Raw genomic sequence first — 24,794 nt, 5'->3', positions numbered from 1 at the left:
AAAGAAGCAATTATTTAAAAACCTAAACTCAAGTACAAGGGCACAATGCTGGAATCACTCAGCAGGTTTAAAGGGTTGAATGTTAGAAACTGTTTTTCAAACAGGGTCATTTAATAATCAAATCTATCTGTGGAGGGTTACAGCTGGCACTGGACTTTACAGGTCAGGAAGACACCTGCTCTGTGTGGCTGGTCACCTCACTTTTAACAAAGTGCTGAATTACACATTCCCTGACAGTAATCATGTGCACCAGTCAAATCCCTGCTGTCATGAATAAGGTCCAGCAGGTCACAGGGTATTCTCAGAAACAAGGGTGAGTCAGGACGCAGACTGGGGCTGTTCTCTGAGGTCCTGGAAAGCACCTGATCACCATGACAAGAATGGCCAAAGGCTTCCCACCTGGCTCAAAAGACGGAGTCATATAAGAAATGGCTTTATTAGAAAAACACGTAGTGTACATGTGGCTAATTTTTATCATCGATATACTGTTTGGCTATTTTGGAATTAATCTGATACAGGGTTCAAACTTCTTTAGAAGTTAGTGGCATTACTTCCTATCCTGTCATGTGACTTGGGAGGAGTTATCTTCCTGTGATGGAGGCCTTTTATTTCTTCCCATAATAATAGTTAATCAGTAGTAGCACTGGCACAGAAAAGACAGGACAAGTTAGGTAGTGCTTCACCTCCACCCCAGAGTCAGGCACAGGGATGCCTCTTGTAGAGTTTTAAAATCCCCTATAACCTCAAGTCCCACATTATTATTACCTAACAGTAATTAAATTAATGTGACAACTGTAACCTAACAAAACCTCTGAGTGAAGTTTCTTTCTTCTTTTTTTTTCCTGTTAGCTGTGCAATTCCGAGCAAATGTGCAGTGTGCAGTATTGATTTCCAGTCTCCTTTTAAACTCCTTCAAGTCTGTGCTACTAAACTGAGACAACCACATCAAGATAGAGTCTGTCATAGGATTCCCTGAAGCACAGAATGAGGAGGAGACTGAGCAAACACGACCCCGGAAGGCACCAGTTGAACCAAGACAACTCTGTAAGACAAAAACATGCAGTTTAAGCATTCACATAGCACCAGCAGAATACCACCTGTACACAGGGTAGAGGCTGCTCTGCATTCCAAAGCACTGCAAAAGAATGAGCCCAGAAGGCTTGGAAACTGCCTCTCACTAAGCAGTGAGATCATTATAGGGCTTTCCTGAGGAATGCTTTCAACCACTGTCATAAATAACTTTTTGTCAATTTAATTCATGTTGACATTGGCTGCACAATCCATCTACTATGTCAAAGGAAAAAAAATGATCACCTTAAAGTGTTGGTTTGTTAATTGTGTTTTAAATGTCCTCTATCACTATCACTCTCATCCCTGTTTAGAAATGTCTACCAGATTAGAAATACAAAGAGGAAACCACCAGAATATCCATATATCACTTTCTTACTGTCTTTTTAACAGAACTATGCATTTCCAAGCAAAAATGTCAAGAAGTAACCACTACAAAATCATATTAGCAAATATATGAACAAATAAAGTGAAACATTAAAATAATCAATAGTAATTCTATTTGTAGAGACAACCCTGTATTTTGGTTTATTTCTTTTTAGTTTGTTTTTATACTAGCATGAATGATTAAATATGATGCCAATGATTGGAAAACCTATAAACATCTGCTAAACATAGGCAATTCTGTTGTTATCTCATTTAATGATATTGAGAATCTGCTTCTTCGAAAAGGCTCTCTCATGAATCCAGGACTCGCTAGTAGGGCATTTGTGGGCCAGTTGCTAGCTGCTGACTGGGGCTCCAGGAATCTTGTGCAGGGCATCTGTACCCGGTCAGCCTCCTTTTGCCTAACCTTACTGTCAATCCCAAGGTATAGTAAATTGCTCCTTGGTGCAAAGAGATTGTTGTTGGTGTTTTGAGACAACCTGTCCTGTCTCATATTCACTTATCAGTGCCAGTAAAAACAAATAAATGGATGGGGAAACAAATTTCATTTTTCTTGGTTACACTTCTATAGGCTTTTATTTTCGCTTTGTCCTTCTATAAAATGCTAATACTGTCTTAATCTTCAAAATTCATCCTAAAGATTCCTACACTGCTGCTTTAGTTTGATCCATAATTCATATGGCCTAAAAGAGCAATTTATGCTTAGGAATGGAAATCAGAAAACCAACCGGTAAGCAAGGCACTGCAGTGCCTTTCTATAATATGCTCACAAATGCTGCCTCCTCATCTCTCAATTACTACATTTAAAAAGTCTTATTATTCTGCAGGGTAAAAAAGATGTATATTTCCAAGGCACTTGTATATAAAGGCATTGTCTTTGCTTTCTTAGGTTGTGTATAAATAAATTCTGTGGGAAGCAGTGACCCGGGCCTTGTCGTTACTCTCATACTCCCTGAAATGACACACCAGGTATTCTCTGCTATTATAATTAACCAGACAGCCTGGATTGTTGATGATAATATTACTAAGCAAGACCAAACAGTTTTTTTTAAGTACAAAGTTACAGATAAAAGCATACTATTTGTACTAAAAAGAATCACTCTGGCTTTAAGGCTACTTTTTAAGCAGTGGATAAAATATGGTATCTGAAGACGTGGTCTGCCACAATGATGTTTTTCTAAATCTTAGCAATTTTAATTTATGAGGAGCTAGAGAACATGCATGTTGCCGCCATCAACTTGTCTTTGCTGAGGAATTTGTCAAATGTTGCCAAAGCAGACGGATCATTTCATCTGAGTTGTTAACTTATTCTTTCCACCTGGGTTCAGATGACATCTCTAAAATGCCTTATAATTGTTCTGTGGTATCATAGTTTGCTGATTGTTTTTTGCTGTCATTTCTCTGAAAAGCCAAAATCTACTTGGCTCAACCAACTGCCAGTGTTCTTTGAAATGACTTGCCTTTTCAGAAAGCAAAGGGTCGAGACAGGAAAATAGCAATTCATATTCACAGAAATCACAGCTTAGGTGCTTTAATAAGCAGGAAATGGCTTGCTTAAACATTACTTTGAATTAGACGTTGCAAACTCACTTTCTGAGTTCCTGAGTTTCTGAGTTGAAAGTCAGTTGCAAACTGACTTTCTGAGCTCTTTGTTACATGACATAACAAACTAACAATCCTGATCCAGCTTGTATTTAGTTTTTTAGACTGGGCAGCTACTGAGCATTCCTTTCCTTTTGCCTCCCACTGGAAGAAACATAAATCTGTACTTGAAGGTAGGACTAACACAATTTGTCGCACACTGCAGCTGCTTCTCTGCAGCCTATAGGTCTGTAGTCAAGTCTTCCTGCCAGTTTGTAGTAACAAGGTGCTGCATTTCTTCAGTACCTGGTAGTGTTGCTCTCTTAGGTATCTCTGAGCTAACTGTGATGTTGCTTATCTTTTTACCTGTTCCTTTTCTTTTTTTTTTTTTTTGTCGGTCGTGGGGCTTGAACTCTGGGCCTGGGCGCTGTCCCTCAGCTCTTCAGCTCAAGGTGAGTGCTCTACCACTTGAGCTACAGCACCACTTCCGGTTTTCTGGTGGTTTATTGGAGATAGGAGTCTCACGGTCTCTCCTGCCCGGGCTGGCTTTGAACCGTGATCGTCAGATCTCAGCCTCCTGAGTAGCTAAGATTACAGGCGTGAGCCACCAGTGCCCGGCTTTACCTGTTCCTTTTCTAACCAGAAGCACTGGTAGACTTTGCATCTTGTCTTACCCTTCAATGACACCATGCTTTTTTCTTTTTTGTGCTGGTCCTGGGGCTTGAACTCAGGGTCTAGGCTCTGTCCCTGAATTCCTTTTGTTCAAGGCACTCTACCATTTGAGCCACAGCTCCACTTCAGCTTTTTGGTAGCCTCACAGACTTTCCTGTCCAGCCTGGCTTTGAACTGCAATCCTCAGATCTCAGTCTCCTGAGTAAATAGGATTACAGGTGTGAGCCACCATACTAATGGTTGTGACCACCCACATACAGGCATTTGTCTGTTTCCAACTCCCATCCTACAGAACCAAACCTTTACTTTCCTTTATAGTGATCTAATAAAATCCTCCCCATTCTCCTTCCAGGTGAGCAGCCCAGTTCAATGCTACGTGCCCTTCATTCTACATTAATTACCCAGAAGATCTTACTATCACATCACATTTACTTTTTAGATATAAAATTACTTTCACGAGTCTACATCTTCTGAACCTGCCCTCGATCTCCTGGTAACCATTAATAAGTAATGCCCACCTCAGGAAGACCAAATTCATGGGTCAGTCAAGTCAAAACCTTTATGGATAAATCCTGCTACAAAAGTTTATGAGCAAAAAATTCAAATAATACAAACTTCAGAATACAGAATACATTTTGGAGCACACCAAGTATCTAACACCATTCCCAATGATGGTGCTGTCTCAACTCACAGAGATCCTCAAAGCAAACACTAAAGAGAGTAATTCCTTTTTTTACAAATATGATTATATTATGTAACAAATAACTTCTCCTGTGTTCAAAGTGACCTGGAAAAATCCAAGTCAGAAAACATGCTAAGAAACTTCTGACTTGGTTTCAAGTGCCCAAAGCAGAATAGAAACAACTCTATGACCCAAAGCGCCAAATAAGCCTGATTAGTAATAATAACAATGGTCCCAATGTCCAAGAAAACTGTCACTGGAACCAATCTTGCTAGGCACGACATTCTAATGTGGTCATTTTGGAGATGGCTCTATTGTCTTGAACAGATGGAGTTACCTACCACCTTCTACACTGTGACTGGGAAGCTGAGTACCAGCTTGAAAGATTCCTAAAATGTCACTGATCTTCATGGTGATTACAAATCAGAGTTTCTTCTTGGGGGCAGTGGTGTGTCTATAGTTCTAGGTACTTTGGAGGCTGAGCAGGGAAATTCATATATGAGCCACAAGTTTGAGACCAACTTTGACAACAGAGAAAGACCCTGTCTCTTAAAAAGCAAAACAGGAACTGGAGCTATGGCTCAAATGGTGGAGTTGTGGATGTAAGAAGCCAAGTAAGAGAGTGAGGATGTGAGTTCAAGAGTCAGTACTAATACAAGCAAAACAAAACAAAATAAAGCAAAACAAGAAACCTAGCTCTTCTTTTAAATAAATCTAGACTTTTAATCATGGTGAGTTCTTCAAAATTTTGCATTACTGAATTATAACATTTGAACACTATATTAACAGAAGAGAATTTATTATACAAATTGTGTAGGGTATTTTCAGGATGTAGTCTCACCAAGTTTTCAGGTTTGAAATTTGTGGGTCACAACTCAATTCATAGAGGATGTGGATTTTAAGGGCAGGATCATTAAATCCTATGTGAAAAATAATTTCAACACAAATGTCATATTCCTGGTAACCTTAGCCTTAGAAAGATGGAGGTGTGTTTGTGTGTATATTCATATTCTCACAAATATACACAGAAAAGCATTTCTTTAAAACAGAGGTGTAGGTACTTCAGTTCCTAATGCCAGTCAGCTAGATGTTTAGAAGAAGTGCCCTTCTAGTGTGTGCTAGTGGTGCCTTGGAATTATACTCTTTCACACGCCATCTTTACATCAATGATCTAAGGTGCTAAAAGTCACTGAGACTTCTTTTCCCCTGAAAACCATCTTAATGAGTTAAAATGAATGATTATTTCAGGTTTCATTTAGTCACAGTAGTTTCAGAGTTTAGGAAGAAAGCTAATACTACAGAGATTTGTACAGGAACATGTGATCAGAAACCAAGAGCAAAACTTTCTTCTTCTATTCAAATAAATCCTTGATTATACTAGTAGGGTAGGAATTAGAAGAAATGGTGTCATTTCTGCTGCCATTGCCAAAGAAAATAAAAATATCTACTACCTTAAGCTGTTCAGTAAGAATATGTCTGTTATATGCTAGAGATCGCAGTGAGAGATTTATTAGAGGGTAACATTATTTGACATCTACTATTATTTTAAATACCATGAGAACAAAACTGTTTCTTGTATCAGCCCTAGGAAAAGAAACTCATTTTGCCAGGCCACACAGACCACTTAGCAAACCTGTGCCCATCAGTTAGAAAACTGTATCATGCTAGGGGAATCACAGCCATCTCTGATGTTTTATGAAGCAAAAATACACACCCTTTTAATTTCCACTGTGACACACTGAAGTGGATTCAAGGTTGACATGGAACAGTCATAAGATTCTGTTTAGAAAACTGAATCGAAGGACAAATATTTCCTTACTGGAAATTTGCTTCCACAGAAGAGTAGAGTGGACTTCTGACTACATAAGGGTCACTCTTCAGGAGAACCAAAATCCCATCAGGTTTAGCAGACTTAGCGTCTACTTTACCTGCATTCTAATGGACAGAGACACTCTGGTTTGCTGTAAATTACATGAAGAATGTCACCTATCATTGGAACACTTTCTGTGGTTAGGAGACAGTGCTCTGCCTCTAGTTGTTCAACATCCAGGGATGATTCTATTTCATTGCTTTGAATGTTTTAAAATTTTATTTTCCCAGTCAAGGAGGTTAACATGGTTATCATTTCAATTATAAGCCTGTCAGAAAGTTCCCTATAAACAATGTGCCTACTGGAATATCACATTTTAGAGCTCTTCTTACATGGTGTGACCTTCTCTTACTCATCCCTAAGGCTTTAAACTACAGCTATACCCTGGAATTAATTTACACTCTGTGCTAAGACAATACAGTATATTAAAAAAATAATACACCAGTGGTTTTCAGGGGAAAAATGAAAATTAGAATCACTTGGCCAGGTGGTGGGTTAGGGAGAGACTACAAACTACAAATAATGCATTGCAACCCAGGACAAGTAAGAAACTCTGAGGGTAAGGATGCATGGGGCTAGAATACATTTCAAGAAAAACAACAGTGGATACTGTCTTTATTGGCATCTAAATGCTAAATAAAGTAATTTGCTGGAGTGAGAATTCTCCAACTAAATTGTCTATATATCAGTGCCACAAAATTCTCTCATAATATATACCAAAGTAAACAAAACTTCTTACCTGTATGATAAAATGTGAGAAAAAATAAAAGCACTCCCATGAACATATTACTTAAAAAAGTAACAACTCCACAGGTAATTCCTTCTGGAACTGGGTAGACAGTTTCCACAAAGAGCTCAAAAAATATAGGTACACTGCTATTCAAGAACACTCCCAGGAGAATGCAGGAGGCATACAATGTCACTGAAAGAAAAACATGAATGTTTTAGTTGTACAGTAGCAACCATGAGTCATAGGAGATAGGTCTTCTGGGTGTTCTCTTTCCTAAGTATCAACTCTGGATTCTCATCTTTTCAGTGGGAATGATAAAGCTTGACAAAGCATCATACATCTGTTAGGTATTTGCTCAGATTTTTCTGCAGTAAGTAAGAAAAGGTTTTGTTGCTGAAGGATTACCAGTTTATTCCCTTTTCCTTTCTAGCAGATTGTTTCAAGGCACAAAATCAACTTATCAGTATAATTAAAGACACTTTCCCCTTGGTTACACTTATAATAAATAGGTAGAAAAATAAAATACAGGAACTTAATTCAAAAAAATCTTGATTCCTTTTTAAATTTTAATAGAACTTCAAGTCTAAGGATAAATGCCATGGAAAATTATATATAGAAAGAGACTGATTCATAACAGTTTTCAAGTTCAAACAGACATTTACTAGTATACTTTTAAAAATATTTAGAATTAGCTCTGAATTTTAGAATGAGTTTTATGTCAACAGTTTCTTTTTCTTTCTTTTCTTTTGTCGGTCCTTTCTTTTCTTTCTTTCTTTCTTTTTTTTTTTTTTGAACTGGGCACTGTCTCTGAGCTTTTGTGAGCAAGGCTAGTGCTCTACCACTTTGAGCCACAGCTCCACTTTCTGTTTTCTGGAGTTAGTTGGAGAGTCTCTCGGACTTTCTTGCCCAGGCTGGCTTTGAATCATGATCCTCAGATATCAGCCTCCTGAGAAGCTAGGATTATAGGCTGAGTATGGTAGTACATGCCTACAATCAGGAACTGAGGGAGTTTCTAGGCTAGCCTAGAGATATACATGGAGAGATCTTGTCTTCAAAAGCAAGACAAAACAAAACACAGGTTGACCCATTGTAACAATGAGATGCACACTATGTTGAAAAACGAACTTTACAATTTAGGTCCAGGATTGGGGGTGTGTGGGGGGGAGTGTAGTTGTGGAGGTGGGAAGGAAGGGATGGTAGGGGAAAAACAAAGGAGGAGGCAACAATGCTTGATAGGAAAGGTACTCTTTACCTTGCTCATGTAACTGTAACTCCTCTGTGCAGTATTTTCACAATAAAAAACATGAAAAAAACCCCAAAAAACAAAAACAAAACACAAAGCTGGTCCTAGATTAGCACATTAAAAGCCTATTAATACTATTCTGTAGTGAATTTTTTTTTTTTAAAAAAGAAACACCAAACACATATAATAAGCTAGTGGTTTATGACTGTAATCCTAGCTACTCAGGGGAATATCTGGGGACTGTGATTCAAAACCAGTCTGGGCAGGAAAGTCTGTGAGATTTTTATCTCCAATTAATTACCACAAAGCCATGTGAGATGTAGTTCAAGTGGCAGAGTACTAGCCTTGAGCACAAAAGCTCAGGGATACTGCCAAGGCCCTGAGGTCAAGCCCCAGGACTGGCACAACAAAAAAGCATGTCATTCACTAAGCACGTTTAGGTAAATGATCCCTATCCGAAGTAATTTTATCATTATTACTGTCTGCCAACAAATTTTCACTAATTTTAATTTGAAGGTGAAAAGAAACAGTGGGGGAATAATCACCTATTTAGAAACCTAGAATATGTGCCTATATCCTAGTAAATATATCATATTCACTGATGAGTAGAATTTATTTATTCTAAGGAAAGTAATTATAATAAAAAATATGCTGAATTTTTCTGATCAGGAACTGCAGAAAGTCAGGGAGTTACACTAAATCTCTTATGTATTATTCATAGAACTTCACCAGAATTTACCGTAACTGATTATGATCATTAACAGTCCCTGACATTATCAAAGGGATAGAAAAAAATAGTCCTTCTGATTCCTAATAGAATGTCTCTAATCTCACTGCTGCTTCCCTCAACAATTACTCTGGCCTTCCAGGATTATCAAGCGTTTAGGATATTCTAGTAATGTAAATCACTGGTAATTACTTTGACGTCCCTTAATTTCCTTGAGTAATCATAGATAGAAAAATATAGAACAAAAGAGTGACAGAGAATAAAGAACATACTGCTTGTGTAACAGTGACTAAAGTATTCACAGAATTACAGGGGAAGCATAGGAGGTTTAGTAAATACCATGGCAAACATGACATCAAACAAACTATAGCCTAACACCTCACACACCCCATAGGTCTTGACTAAACCTGGAATGCACAAATCAATGGACATATTCTACTTCCTCATGACTCATAAGTGGTATATCAGGAAATGTAGGGATTGAATATCACTGACTGCTTTTAGAGAGTAGTCTATTTCCAAACACTTTACAATATATTATTGATTAGTCAGTGATTGTCAGGACAGAGAGGACTATTGACATAGCACAGATGAATTGAGAAGTGTTAAACATGAAAAGTATTTAAATAAATGAGAAGAAAATTCAAACTCATAGGAACCAGCAAGTATTATTTTTGAGTACAATTTTACAAACTACAATATAATTAGCTGTTTTTAGGAACATGATTAGAGATAATACTTCCTATGTATTTATTTCTGAAGCAGCTTTACATCATCATACAATTATAATGAGACAACTTAAAATGAGGTGACTAAAATATAATCATAATGTATATGTACTGGAACTGTATGAGGCAAAATAATACAAGTAGGATGATGAGTATATATTGAATGGGGACTACTGGCAAAGGGTCTTGAACAAAGATTTGATTTTTCTGATTTTTATTAAGCTTGATACAAAATGAGATAGCTAGGATGACTGGGAAGATTATCTCTGGTGAACCTAGGTGTTTCTGTTTTTGTAAAAATTATCTGTAAATAGTTGTACAAGGGGGTTTCCAAGTTAACGTGTTCAGTTTATTGTACAGTCATCTTGATCAGTGTTAACCCTTCCATCGTTTCCATCCCATTGCAAGTTTCTTCTTCCATTTTGACATATGTGCAGAGGATTACAACTGTATTCTCCCATCCCTCTATTTGTGTTTCCTTCCTTTTTGTCCCTCCCTCAGTCAAAATATGTTATTGGTTCCTGATACTCATTCTGTCAAACTGTTAATTGTCTATTTAAAGGAGTTACACCATGGAATAGCTCTCCTGTGTACCATATTTTAGTCAGTTTGATCATACACACACATATGGTCCCATATGTGTTTACATATAATCTTTACATTTTAGGTTTAGCAATCACATATGAGAAAAGACATATGCCCTTTGTCTTTCTGAGCTTGGTTTACTTCATTCAATATGATTTTTTCCAGATACATACATTTCTTTATAAATGACAATTTATTTTTCCTGATGGATAAAATTCCACTGTATGTATGTATGTATACATACATACATGTATATGTGTATGTATACATACATACATGCATGTATATATATACATACATACAGTCTTTAGAATCTCAATGTTGTTTTGATTTGTATTTTCTTTATAGACAATGATGTGGAACATTTCTTCCCATATTTATTGGCCATTTGTGTTTTTGCTTTTGAGAAGTGTCTGTTTAGCTTCTTTGCCCATTTATTAATTGGGTTATTGATTCTTTGGGAATTTAGTTTTTCAAGCTCCCTGTATATTCTGGCTATTATGCCTTTGTCAGATGTACAGTTGGCAAAGATCTTTTCAGTCAGGGCCTCTTTTGAAAACCCTCAAGACCATGCAACTTATTTCATGCTCATGAAGTATCTTTGAATGCTGCTTTCCAAGATATCAAACCCTGAAGAAACTTGGAAGGAGGCGTTAAATAACTCTTTGGAAAAATGAAAGTGGGGCTGTGAAGTTGGCTCAGTGGTAGAGCGCTTGCCTTGCATGCCTGAGGCCCTGGTTTCCATTCCTCAGCACCACATAAGCAAAAAGAAAAAAGCCGGAAGTGGTGCTGTGGCTCAAGTGGTAGAGTGCTAGCCTTGAGCTGAAGAGCTGAGGGACAGCGCCCAGGCCCAGAGTTCAGGCCCCACGACTGGACCATCGCCCCCCCCCCAAAAAAAAAAAAAAAAAGAAAGATGAAAGTTCTCTTACTGGTGAAACTATAACTGGGTCATCTCTTAGTGGGCAATCTGGAAATTCTGATCAAAATAAACATGCTTTCTGATTCAACAATTTCACATCTAGGAATTTATCCTATAGGCATTTAAAGAGCATTCACTGAAATACTGTTCATAGTAAAAGATCAAAAACGAGCTACTACTTATCAACAATGAGTTGATTAAAATTTTATAAAGCCATTAGATATGATGTATCTCTATGTACACTAATATTGATATCTCATATATGTAAATGAAAAAGGTACTGAAAAGAGTGCTGTAGGCGAGATTGGGCCTGTTCAGGGTGGTATGGCCATAGACAAAGAGAGTGCTATATTTTAAAGAAAGGGTAAATAACGCTTGTTTGTAGATGTATAGAATTCTCTGGGAAAATGAAGAAGAAACTACAAATCAGGATTGTCTCTAGAGAGGAAAATAGTGACAGAAGAATAGTATTTTCTTCTGTATACATTTTCCACTATTTGAATTTGAGTACGTTTACTATGTGCATGTCTTAGCAAATGCATTGACAGTTGAAGAACTCTACTTCACGTGAGTTTGTTAGCTTACTGACTCAGAAACAGTTATCATTGAATCAGCTGACCCAACGAGATAACCAGACTCAGCAGTTATGCAACAATGCAGAATCTTGACATGAATATTCTCACTTATTAGAATTCCTATAATATGTAGGTTAAGTAGGTTATTATATATGAGACAAATTACATGCAGAATAAATGGATGATCTAACTTTAGAGATCCAGTAATGAAAATCAAGCATTTTTAGTCAGCTGTCTCAGTCTCAGTGTTTGCTTCTTTTATTACTACAAAAATGATGACCGAGAAAGTTTTTAAATTTAAAAAACACTGGATAGATATTGCAGAAACTAAGGAATCAAAATGCTTTCCACAGGTAAGAGTTAAATGAGCATTTTTACAATCAGAATGGAGGAAAGGCAGCCATATCAGGACTGATTTAATATATTCCCCAGTGTTCTGGGGCATGCATAAAGTAGAGCCTGATTGTTACAAGTCAGAATTTGACTTCCATTTGAATTTTTAGTTTCGTGTCTTATATATCCAGTGAGTGAATGTCATCTATTCAAAGTCAGGCAGACAAGATAATTTCTTGCTCGTCAAAGAGGCTCAAGCTACATGATCATTAAATATTTCCATGACTTTCTGTAATACTGACACTAAAAATATAATAAACTGCATTTCAATTAAAAACTCAAGGTAATTTAGCAGAACAAACACAATTGAAGTGCTGATGCAGATTTTTTTCAAAGTAATAAAGTAGTATGGGTCTACAATTTAATTGCAAAAACTAAAGTCCTCTATAGCACAAACCACAGTTATAATGAATGTATTTCAAACACATAACTCTGAAAGTACTGTTCCTTTGACAAGATTTCTAAACTTTAGGGAAGGAAAACTGTCTAAATACATTTTTTACTAAAAAATATTCAAACTCTTAGGTAATCAGTAATTATGAAACAAATCACAAAATTTCAGATAAAAATAAGAACGATTCCATTTAATCTTGAGATTCCCAAGTTATTACCAATAACAACTTCCTAACACACATAATTTTTAGTATCTTCAAAACTGCTTTTACATAAATTACATATTATCATCATTTGACCATTCTACCAACTCTTAGAGACAAGTAAATAAAGCTTTAAAAAAATTTTTTTTATAGGTTGTGAAGCCTGAACTCTGAGCTTGGGTGCTGTCACTCAGCTCTTCAGCTTAAGGCTAGCACAGTCCTGGCCTTTTCTGCTTATGTGGTACTGAGGAATCGAACCCAAAGCCTTATGCATTCAAGGCAGGCACTCTACCACTGAGCCAACTTCCCAGACCCAAATTAAGCATTTTATAGTTGGAATGACTGTTCTGAAAGTAAAAGAAAAAATTTAGTTATCAAGGATATTCGTAGTGCTAATAATATTATAAAGACCTACAGACTCCAGCATGTTATCTATTAGCCACTGTGTTGGATTGAAAAACTAAAACCAACACTTGGTATATTTTTATTTAGTAGTCCTGATACAAATGGCATGCTCTCCAAATCTGTATTCAACACAAAAGCTGAAAGTGACTGTATATTAGATGAAATTCAAAAATAGAGCATCAAAATGTTATAAACAAAAAGGTGAATTTTAATCATGATAAATGTAAAATGGGTATAAAGTTCACTGCCTAATAAGAAAACTTAGCTTGAGCCTTTCTTTGAAACCACTTGTCAGATGCCTATGACATGTAAGTTGCTAAAGGAATGAGACACATATCTGGCTCAGCAGTCAGGTATGGGCAGTACTAAGAAGATAACTACATTTCACTCTTTTCAAAAAAGGCCACATTTAATCATGAGCAGCAACAGCCTTCCGGGTTCTGTGTGGCAGATTCAGGAATGTTTTCAGGAGAAAAGCATTTTCTGATATACTCAGGTTGGTTAGTGGCGCCGAATTTAAATCTAAGGAGGAATTGGACTAAAGGCCAAGGTGAGATATGACAGATGCCTTCAAACAGTTCAAGGGCCATATGGAAGAGGGAGGGGGTTGACATACTCTCTGGAGCTTGTTGCTCCAAATTAGTTATAACTCACTGGGAAAGACTTTCTAGGACTAAGAGCTGACCAGCAACAAGATAGGTAATTTTCTTTTGTAGGATATCCAAGCTGTAGTCAGATGAACATTTATCTGAGATGTTATAGAAGAGATTATTGTGTCAAATAATGAGTAAGATTTATTTAAGTAGTTCAGTAAAAAATTTAAAATTATGTCACAAGAAGAGTTTGACCAGACCACAAAAACCAAATATGCTACAATGCTTCTAGGTGGAGAGACAAACTGTTTACTGTTTTATTAAAAAATAAAAAACAGAAAATAACAAATAGACTTTTATTATGAATTATCTTAAGTATTAGTTAAACCAAGAAACTTCCCTAAAGGGTAGGCTTAGGACATTAATATACTTTATAGACAAACTTTTACTATTGTGCATAGTGACTGAGCTATTATTTCATAATAAAGTTAACTGGGAATTATTAGGTTATAGATTTTTTACTACAACTATTTCATAATCTAAACTTGATATTGCAAATTAAAATACTTCTTTTTGAAAAAGACAGATCTGTAAAGCAAAACTGAGCAATAAAGAGAAATATTCACATATTAACTACATATTTTTTCCACAGATTTTGAGCACAGTGGGTGAATATAAAGAATGCACACACATACATGCACAGATATATGTTCCTACATCACTGAGTTGAGCATCACATTTTCTTACTAAAAAGTGATTGCTGTGACCTTCATAACCTACCACTAATTAAAATGGCTCCAGATGAGGAGAGGGCATATTTCTGTAGCAACATTCATTAGCAGCTATGATTTCCTTTCTGTGTTATTAATTTGCAGGTGTTCCTTATTTAGCCTTTTTGTTGGCATACTGTAGTCTTATAAAAGCTGACTGTTACATTTACAGTTCCTTATGGAGAAAAGATCTTGCAGAAATGAAATACAACTAATAATCCTTTGTAAGAGGGAGACCTTTATAGGGTGGAGCCTGCGAAATCAGATACTATTTATTGGTAAAGGTTTGCCAGGAACTTCCCAGCTCCAAAAGAATTATGTACGGTTCTGAAGAAGACAGCGTGCTACTAAATCATGGAACACTGACTGGTCAACCAGGCAAGTGCTCCACCTGTAGGAAACCCAGACTCTGACTAAAGACTGACTTCTCTTCTTGAAAACCTCCATGGATCAACATTACCTGATCTTCCTCGATAGATTCTTTGAGCATTTCATGATTCTTACATTGAGAGTTTTTACAAATCCATTCGTCTCTCCTTTTAATCCCTATTCTATTTCCCTTTTCTAACCAACCATGCACATGACTAAGGTACTTTTAGTCTATAATACTGAAAAGAGTAATTAAGTCACTATTTAGCTTTCTTTCCTGAAAGTTTTAAACCCCACATTTCTTCACAAATGTGCATTTCTTTAACTATATTTCTTATTCTTTCCTGGATTTTCTAAGTTTCCCCACACTTTGGTGCGTATGTGTGTTTATTTCTTTACATGCTGTTAGAAATGGGATATGGCTATTTTAACACATAACAATCAAGAGGCTTACTCATCTCTAGCCTATACATATCACATGCCTTTTAATCCAGTGGAGTATATTTAATACTAGAAGTCACTTTGTGGCCAGCTCTCACATCATTCCTAAAAACCTTTGTTTAGTTAGACATCCTTCCTAACCCCTACCCTGGATTTGTTTGGTATCACATCATGCATGGCACTCTAGTAACTTTAGATGAAACTCGATGAATAATCTCTCGAGGCAATTTCCGTCAGGCAGTCAAATTATATTGTTTCAGCAAACTCAACACCAAAGTGCTACCATTTTTCAAAATGCCATTTTCCAAGTGTTCATCTGTTCAGTAAAAAAAATGACTGTGTGGGTTGTGACCAACAGGGCTAGACAGCTCATTCTCAGATAAGGTGAATAATGTATTTTCATAATTTTGTTTGTAGCTCAAGCTTTGAAATTCTGAAGCTCATGTTAATCTAGTTATGAGGTTTTTTAAATTTTCTCTATTGTTAAGTACTTCAATTAATGAATACAACGGTAAATACTGAATTTCCCTAAGGAGGGGAAAAAGGCATCTAGCTGATAGTCTCCGGGAAGGTGTGTGGAAGCAAGCACACATACCAACACAGTGTACCTCTGCAGAGAATGTGATGACCCAGTTTTTCTTTTGCAGAGATAGCAACAATAGTAATGAGATCAGTGGACTACAGAAAACAGGAACATTTGGCACTTATAGCCTCCCTATATGTTGATCAAAATAGTTTTTAATTTACTATGTCCATATTATTACTGCATACAGTCACATATTGCTTGATGATTTGAACACATTCTAAGAAACGTGTTTTTAGGTGATTCTGTCCTGTGAACACCAAACAGTGCACTTACACAAAGCAAGACAGCTATCATTTCTGCTACTTTCCCTCCCCACCCCCAAACATCACTGTATGGAACATGGCTTTAGTTCACATACTTTTCATGGAGATAGATTCTCCTGATATATAAAAACCTGTAATAGAAATACTAAGAGGACAAAGACTAGATAGTCTCCTCATAATGATCATTAAAAAAGAAACATGAAATTGCCATCACTGACTTTAAATAGCAACCCTAGGTCTAGATTTGTGAATAATAAATTTTGTAATAAGTTCTCTCTCATTAAACCTCTTTTATCTAAAAGGAATTAGGTCAGATTTTTACAAAGGCAGTAAGGATATCTGTGATTAGACATCCCAATTCTCTATTCTTCCATTAAAATGTGACCTTTTCATTCCGATAGCCACCACTGAGTAATGAAGTGACTATGCTTACTTACTACCACTAGCAAGAAGGCTTGTCTTCTACAATCAAGTGGGCATAACATATACTCGATTCATTGATTCATTCATTCATTCACCCATTCATCCATTCATGAGGGCTAGGTGATGGGGTGGGAGCTGGGGACAGAATTTATAAGATGTAAGTCTATGCTTCAGACTGTTAGGGAAGTTAAGAAATATACTGAAGGAATTACTTGATGAAAGGAGAGGAAAAAAACTATGACAATTTAGAAAAGGAATGTAAACAAGCACAGTCTTTAAAATACAGTCTTTGTAAGTTAAAATTATTTTTTCAGGAATAGATGTGATATTCTGAAACAGACTTGCAATTGAAACCAGTAGGATTGATAGAGTTTACAATTGTTAAGATGGTCAAACTCAACCTTTCTATTCCTTTCTTAATTTAATTTAGAATTCTTTCATTTCTGTCCAATACGATTATTTTCAACAGACTAGGAAAACAGGGTCTTTGATCAGGGTCACAAACATTAATGTTCTTGTAAGATTTAAAAGGATGTATTATTTTCAAATATATTTTTTCCATGACTAGAGAAAGAAAACACGCTTACAAATATATAAAATAGAGGTAAAAATTAAACTCATACCTAATGCCTCTACTCAGAAATAACTGTTAATTTGGTCATGTTGAATAGAAAATACCTAAAGTAGAAGAAACATGTTATCCCATAATAAATATTCTATCTTTAATTTGAGGGAAAGAATTTTGTTTTTCAGGTACTCAATATTTGACACTTATAAAGAAAATCTTACAGATGTTTCCTTGACATATCATACCATGAAAAAAAATCTGTGTGTATTGTCCTGAGTAAGAAGAGTTATAAACTAAGACTGTCCCACTAGTGTTGTTCAAATGCTAAGTTATGAAATTAGTCTGGCCCATTATACTTGCCAAAAATTGGGAACATTATGTAAAAATAGTGCATATATTTTATTCTGGGTCTAATTTTTACCTTGGACAACAATACTTCTCAAATAATGCACACACTGAAGAGAGAGAGAGGACTGCCAGCAGAACAGGTTAAGGTTTCCCAGTTCTTAGCACTCATAGTATCTCAGTAATTTTTTCATGGTGTCCCAAGATCAAAAGAAAGTGAACAATTACATAGTTATTTAAGCAGTTGAATAAATAATTATGCCCTAACAATTTAGTAGCTATTTAAAAGGCCATACCCATAAATTCAGAGAAATACAGTTCTATTTAATTCTTAAATGACTACAATTTTTTACTAAGGGAATGTGTGTATTTGATGGCACTGCACAACTTCTTATATCTCAAATCAGAATGATTTTCTATTCTGCACTGATTTTGTATGATGTTTGCTTTATAATACACCAACTACTGAAAAACAACCTTTGCAAAGATAAATACGTTCAAAAGATTTGCTGCCTTGGATGGGTAAACTGTTTCTTTTACTGTACAGTGCAGAGATCCAAGCTGGGATATATTGTATTCCTCAGTCATATGGAGACACAAGCAACCCTCCTTCTCATGGATTTTACATGCCACTGCAAGAAGTCCCATGGGGCCTGCTCACATTCTTATTTGTTCCTACTCATACAAATGCTTGTTATGACATATTAGCCCTAAATCGACTTTCATAACAAGTAATCCTATAATTAAGCTCATAATCCAAAAGGTAGATAGATATTACACGAAAATGGAGTAAGAAATATGACTCTTAAGCAACTGTTTGCTAACAAAAGGAAGAAGGAATAACAGAGTCCCCTAGTGTACACAATAATCTATCACAATAATTAAAAAAAAAAGGATCCTGTAGTGGGCAGAATAATATCCTTCTTCCTCAAAGATTCATATCTTAGCTTCTGAAAATTGTAAATATGTTACCTCCGATTGAAAAGAAGATTAAGATCAAAATACAATTAAATTTGCTGATCATATGAGTTCAAAATTGAGAGGTTATTCTAGATTATCTGAGAGGGTCTGATGTGGTCACAAGATCCTTAAAAAGAAGAGGAAGGCAGAGGAGGAGAGTGCAGAGTGCAACATGACTATGGGAAAGAGCTGCAATCCTGCAGTATGAGAGGACTTGGCCTGCTGTTGATGGCTGTGGAGAATGAGCCATGAGCCAATGAATGAGGCAGTCTCCTGAAGCTAGAAAAGGAGAGAAAACAGATTCTTCCTTACAGTCTACCCACATTTTGATTGTGACCCAGTGACACTCATTGTGGGTCTCATTCTAACCTATAAAAGTGCAACATAATCAATTTATGCTGTTTAATAAACCACTAAGTTTAATAACTTATTACAACAGTAATAGAATCAGGTACTGAACTAATTAACAATAAAAAGAATAGCAACTACAAATGTTTCAGATCAGTTAGATGAGCTAAGTATGCTGGCTATTATAACTGCAAAAGGCATTTTCCATAAATTTTGGTTTTGTACTGATATAATAAAACTAAATATAAAATAAAGCTATAGGTGCTGATTAAAGAATTTTATTAAAGTATACATTAAATAGCCCTGCCATCATCTTCTTTACTGTTTAATAGTGAGGTAATGACTATAAATAAAATCTTTGTACTATGTTCTGATATAAATTTTAAATGAATACAAGCATTTCTATCTTATGAATTTAAGTTAAAGAACACATTTCTTTTCCATAGGTAACATGCCAGTTAAATGGTTTTAGGTAATTTCTTGGGATGGTGGTATGATGTCTGGAAATTGAGACTTAACGATTACTGAAGGACAGCAAAAAGAAGTTCTACTGTCAGAGTATGTGTATTCCTATGAACTGAAAATACTTACTCAGAGCTTAAAAACAGTGCTCACCTGTAGTCAAAGGCAGGTGGGTGACACTGTTCAAACAGGTTAGGGTGAACCATGTGGATGACAGTGTCGCCCCAGAAAACAGGAGGAGAAGAATCAGTTTCAGCATGCCCCGGATAAAATCTGCAAACCTGAGAGGAAACAATTTTCTGTTAATCCTAGCTGGACTTTTAGGGCTTTTCTGTTTGTTTTTTTAATTTAGTGACATACTTTTTTAAACACAATTACTTTTCTTTGTGTGTATGATAGTACGTTGTAATCCTTTTTCTTTTTTAATCTTAGAAAGCACACAAAAGGTCATCTCTGTTTGATCTATATAATTCACAGGATGAAATTTTACATTTTCAAATGCCACATTTCTTTTGAATTTTTATACTTTTTACCCATTCTATAATGAATATACATTAAGAAAATAGGTTAACTTGTTGATCTCAATGATAGGGTTCCGAAAAGTCACCCAGGAAATGCACTTCAAAGGTTCCCCAAAGCTAGCAGTATGGAGGTTCCTCAAAAGACTTCACATAGAGCTCCCCTATGACCCAGCAATCCCACTTTTGGGCATTTACCCTAATGTTTACAAACAAGACCACACTAAAGCTACCAGCACAACTATGTTTATTGCAGCATTATTTACCATAGCTAAGATATGGAACCAACCCAGATGCCCCTCAGTAGATGAATGGATCAAGAAAATGTGGTATATATACACAATGGAATTCTATGCCTCCATCAGAAAGAATGACATTGCCCCATTTGTTAGGAAATGGAAAAACTTGGAAAAAATTATATTAAGTGAAGTAAGCCAGGCCCAAAGAAACGTAGGTCCCATGGTTTCCCTTATTTGCAATATCTAGTATATGTATGAGTCAAGCGGAAAAGGTAAGATAATGTGATGTCAGGAAAATGAACCCTTAGATGTGTATTTTAATGTTTTTTTCTTTCATGCATGTGTTTCTAACACATTTATAAGATTATCTCTTTGTTGCTTTGTATGTCCCTCCCCCACAGTATAACCCCTGCTTTCACTATATTTGATGTCAGTATAACTTGTGGAGGAGATGGGGAAAAACCAGTTGTTTAAAGATACAGGTGGACCTGTTGCAACAATGAGAAGTACAAGTTGTCATGTCCAAAACGAGCTTTACAACGTTGGTGCCGGGGGGGGGGGGGGGGGGGGGGGGGGGGGGGAAGGGGAGGGGGGGGAAAGGGGAGGGGGGGGAGGGGGGAGGAGGAGGGGGGGAAGGAGAAGGATTGGGATTAGGGGGGGAGCGGGGAGGCTGGGAAGGGATGTGAAGGGTAAACAAAGGAGGAGGCTGCAATGCTTGGTAAGAAATGTACGCATTATCCTGCCCATGTAACTGTAACTCCTCTGTACAGTATGTTCACAAATAAAATTAAATTAAATTAAAAAAAAAAAAAAAAGGTTCCCCAAAGCTCGCTCGGAGCCTCTGGGGTCCTCATGCTGATCTGCCTCTCCCTGCCTTGTTCTGCTCCCATTAGACAGCTGAGTTTGTTTCTCATACATGCTAAGATTGCTTACTTGTCTGTGTGCAAAGTCGGTAGCTCCAGACCCTGACATGGCTCATTCCATTCAGGAGTGCATATGCCCCAGCTCATTCTCATTCCAGTTTAACACAGCCTCCATATTCACTGAAGAGGCCCTGTCCTTATATTAACGCTCCTCATTTATGCTGTTTTTTTTTCCTTCCTAATGTTTTTCTCTATTGGAAATTGTCTTGTTTTTGTACTTGTTTAATTTTTTTGTCTTCCCTATCAGATTGAAAGCTCCCTCAGAATAAGAATATAAACAGCATGTCAGGTGTGGTGGCCACAACCTGACTTTGCAAGTTTGAGGCCAATCTTGGCTACATGGTGAGTTGAAAGCCAGACTGAGCTATATAAACAGACCCTGTCTCAAAAAACAACAAAAAATAAGGTAGGTGCCAGTGGCTGAAGCCTATGATCCTAGCTACTCGAAGGCTAAAATCTGAGGCAGAAAAATCCATGAGACTCTTATGTCCAATTAACTACTAACAAGCAATAAATGAGGCTGTAGCTCAAATGGTAGAATGCCAGCCTTGAGTGGCAGGGCCCAGCCCCTGGATTCATACTCCAGTACTGGCATAGAAAAATAAATTAATCAATCATAAATAAGATAGACACACAAAGTAAGACAAAACAAACAAAAAAGCCATTAGCATCTAGAATACCAAAGACCATTCTATATAGCTTAGCGGTTTTATAGTATTTTAAGTACTGAAATTACTACTATTTTCCTGAACAAATATGAAACTAAAATGCATGCCAATCCCCCCCTCCCTCCTGTCTGCCCTGGCAGTTCCAACTGCTTTTCTTCACATGCAGATTAACTGTTGATTGTACAGGAATAATCTTCTGGCTGTATCTATACACAATTGCTTCATTCTTTAGAATTATTTCTATTATAGAAAAATATCCTATCCCCAATGCAGCATTTGCTATGTCTTCTCCACTTTGAATTAAAAAAAAATGATTATAATTCCTATGATAATTCGTGTCCTTAAACAGTACTGGAATCCTTTGTTCTGTACTTACTAGACATGATCACATTTTTTAAACAAAAATGACTTCCTATGAGAGCCATCTTTTGGTGGGAGAAATAGATGCACTTCTGTTTAGTGACAGATTTGTTCTCATCTATCTATGAAAGTTCACAATCAGATTTCTACGAACTCTGAGAAAGATTCCACAGCTTGATAGAAATGTTCCTCAAGAAAATATATATAAAAAAAGAAAATATAAAACATGCTATCTAATTCCAAGCTTACTAGCCCCTTTCCTGATTTACATTTTGGTAGGCTGCATACATTTCCTCATTGGTTAGGTAGATGTAAAGGTAGGAGAGACTAAAATAGCTTTCTGGGTCAAGTAAGAGTTGAAGTGTAGTAACATTTCATACTTTGATCACACAAGAACAAACTGACCAGTGTGGCCTGCTGCTCTTGAGGACCTAGTCCTTTCAAATGCATTGATAACATCAAAGAATGTTATAGAACCCAAAACCTTCAGTAATGGCCTTTAGAAAATCTAATTACAGAAGAAGGAGGCTGAGACAGGAGGATTACAAGTTTGAGGTCAGCCTGAGTTACACTGTGATATCCTGTCTTGAAATAAATACAAAATGCCCTAATTTTTCCTCTAGTTGTATCTATCTATAGTTAAGAATGGATTATAGAAAGATAAAATGTGAGATGTCATGTCTGATGCACAACAATTCTCTTGTCAGTCTTTTAGTATGCAGAACTGGTTTTGATCAATGATTATTCACTTTATTTGGCTTGGATGTTTAATTAGAAAACTTTAGTATGCTTCTTATCAAAATGTGACAGAACAATCTATTTTGGAATCAGTGATTTCCTATAAAGAATATTTTCCCATTCTACTTCTTCAGCTCTTAGGTTTTTATTCTAATGTTTACCTAACTTACAAAAACCTCAAAAAAGTGATTTAGAAGTTTCGGTGTTAACTTATTCTTTCATTATCCCAGAAACACTAAGCAAACTGTAAGATCTACATATAATAATTAAGTATTTAGAGATTAAGGTGAGTTATATATCTTATTTGATCTTCTGAAAGAAGAATTCAATTCTTCCTTCTTGGTTAATCTGATTTCCTAATTTTGTTTTTTATTAAGAGTAAAATGACTTAGCAAGTGAATGAATATTATCAGATTGGTTTCACAGTCACTCACTAAAAAAGTAACATTTTTATTCTTTCCTTTTTTAGAATGAAGGAGACCTTTTTTCCTTCTGATTCATTTTAAAAATGTGTTGTCACAATGGGTTAAAATCAAAGAGTTTGAAGAAAATGGGAACCTTTTCTCTATGAAAGTAGGAAACCACTGGAACCTATCTGTGGAAAAAAAACCAGAAATGAACACTGGATAATCAGGAGACCAACTTTTCATGAGATGCTCTGATAGTGGATTCTTTTGAACTCTTTCTTATTCTTGTTAATTACTGATTTGCTTTTACTGTCATACCTTCCTTTGGATTCGTGGAGGTGTCTCTCTAATGATATGCCATTATTTCTACTAGTGAATGTTGTGGGGTTTTTTTCTTTCATTTTTCTCTAAACTTTAATGTTTATTTAGGGGAGTTTTGTTCCACTCACATGTTTAATATAAAAAAATATTCTCACCTTGCCATAGCTATTCCAACAACACAGCCTCCAACTATGGACCAAAATCCAATCCAGCCAGCATCTACCTGTTAATAAAGTAGCAGACACATTAAATGCAAGACTGCCATGTTGCAACTAAAAGGAAATAAAAAAGAAATTCTCTATAATGACTTAAATGACAACAAATCTAGGGAATTTTACTTATGAAAGTACATGTAATGATAAGATATATAATAAACACAAACTAATGTTTTGATTATGCTTTACTGGAATATTTACATTGACAAAATCAACATCATTTTACAAATATTTTCAGGTATGTGCTACATACCAGGAATACATAAGACAATGGGGAAGGGTCAATGACCTCAAAAAAGTTAAATATAACTGATATAGGAGAAACTACTAGGAAACAGGTACAAAAACATCTGGCTATATCTGAAAATGTACTGAGAGAAGAGAGGGAAGAAGGGAAAGAAAAATGTAGAGAAAGAGACATTGAGCTAGGTTTTAAATGTACAGCCTATTTTTCTCTTTGGAAAATAGTTCTAATCTTGCCATTTACTAGCTGTGTGACCTAGGGCTAATTATGTCTTTTTATGTGTAAAATGGATGGAATGTCATAATCTATCCACAGGACTTGGGTCAGTGGCCAGCACACTGGAAGTGCTCAATAAACATCACCTTATTGGGCTCCTCCTAGCTCATCTTCTTTTTCCTACCTTCACATCCACACTCTTTCAAGTAGTCTGTGTTTCCTCATCGCTCATGGACCTTTAACTCTTACTATGACTTGCTATCTGTCCCAAACCACACTCTATCTCATTTTCTGCAACAGTAGAATGATGATAAGAGTTTTTTGAAGTTCAATAAGTTCATAAATGTAAAAAATAAGCTTGTAAGTGTAAAGTGCTAAATATATATGTTTAGTTGGCTGTTATCACTGAAATTCTGTGTGTATCTAATGATATTGGTGCATTTTCCTCCTTTTTATCCTTACTATGATAACCACACCAACTCATTAGTTCATTTCTTATTTCCAGACTCCTACAAAAGCCTCTGAAAAGCTCCTCAGAATCTAGTTTGTCCATTATTGTTAGAATGTTATCTCAATCATTATACTCCCCTGCTCAGAAATAATTACTAGCTTGGGTAAAGTCCAACTTTGACCTGGCACTTAGGAGTTACCCAAAC

General features: G+C 36.2%; 1 protein-coding gene across 1 annotated transcript in view; it reads right to left on the bottom strand.

The window, feature by feature from the left end:
- Positions 1 to 417: 417 nt before the first annotated feature.
- Slc49a4 (solute carrier family 49 member 4) overlaps positions 418 to 24,794 on the bottom strand; it is a 67,620-nt gene continuing 43,243 nt past the window's right edge. The window contains exons 6-9 of the mRNA XM_042669369.1: positions 23,619 to 23,686; positions 19,443 to 19,570; positions 7,000 to 7,182; positions 418 to 1,042 (exon numbers count right to left, since the gene is read on the bottom strand). Coding sequence (XP_042525303.1) covers positions 927 to 1,042; positions 7,000 to 7,182; positions 19,443 to 19,570; positions 23,619 to 23,686 — 495 coding nt within the window. The 3' untranslated portion in view covers positions 418 to 926. The remainder of the gene's footprint in view (positions 1,043 to 6,999; positions 7,183 to 19,442; positions 19,571 to 23,618; positions 23,687 to 24,794) is intronic.

This window comes from Dipodomys spectabilis, unplaced genomic scaffold (assembly GCF_019054845.1).
Source record: "Dipodomys spectabilis isolate Male_0828 unplaced genomic scaffold, ASM1905484v1 ptg000017l, whole genome shotgun sequence".
NCBI lineage: Eukaryota > Metazoa > Chordata > Mammalia > Rodentia > Heteromyidae > Dipodomys > Dipodomys spectabilis.
This window is presented reverse-complemented; position numbering and strand designations above follow the sequence as displayed.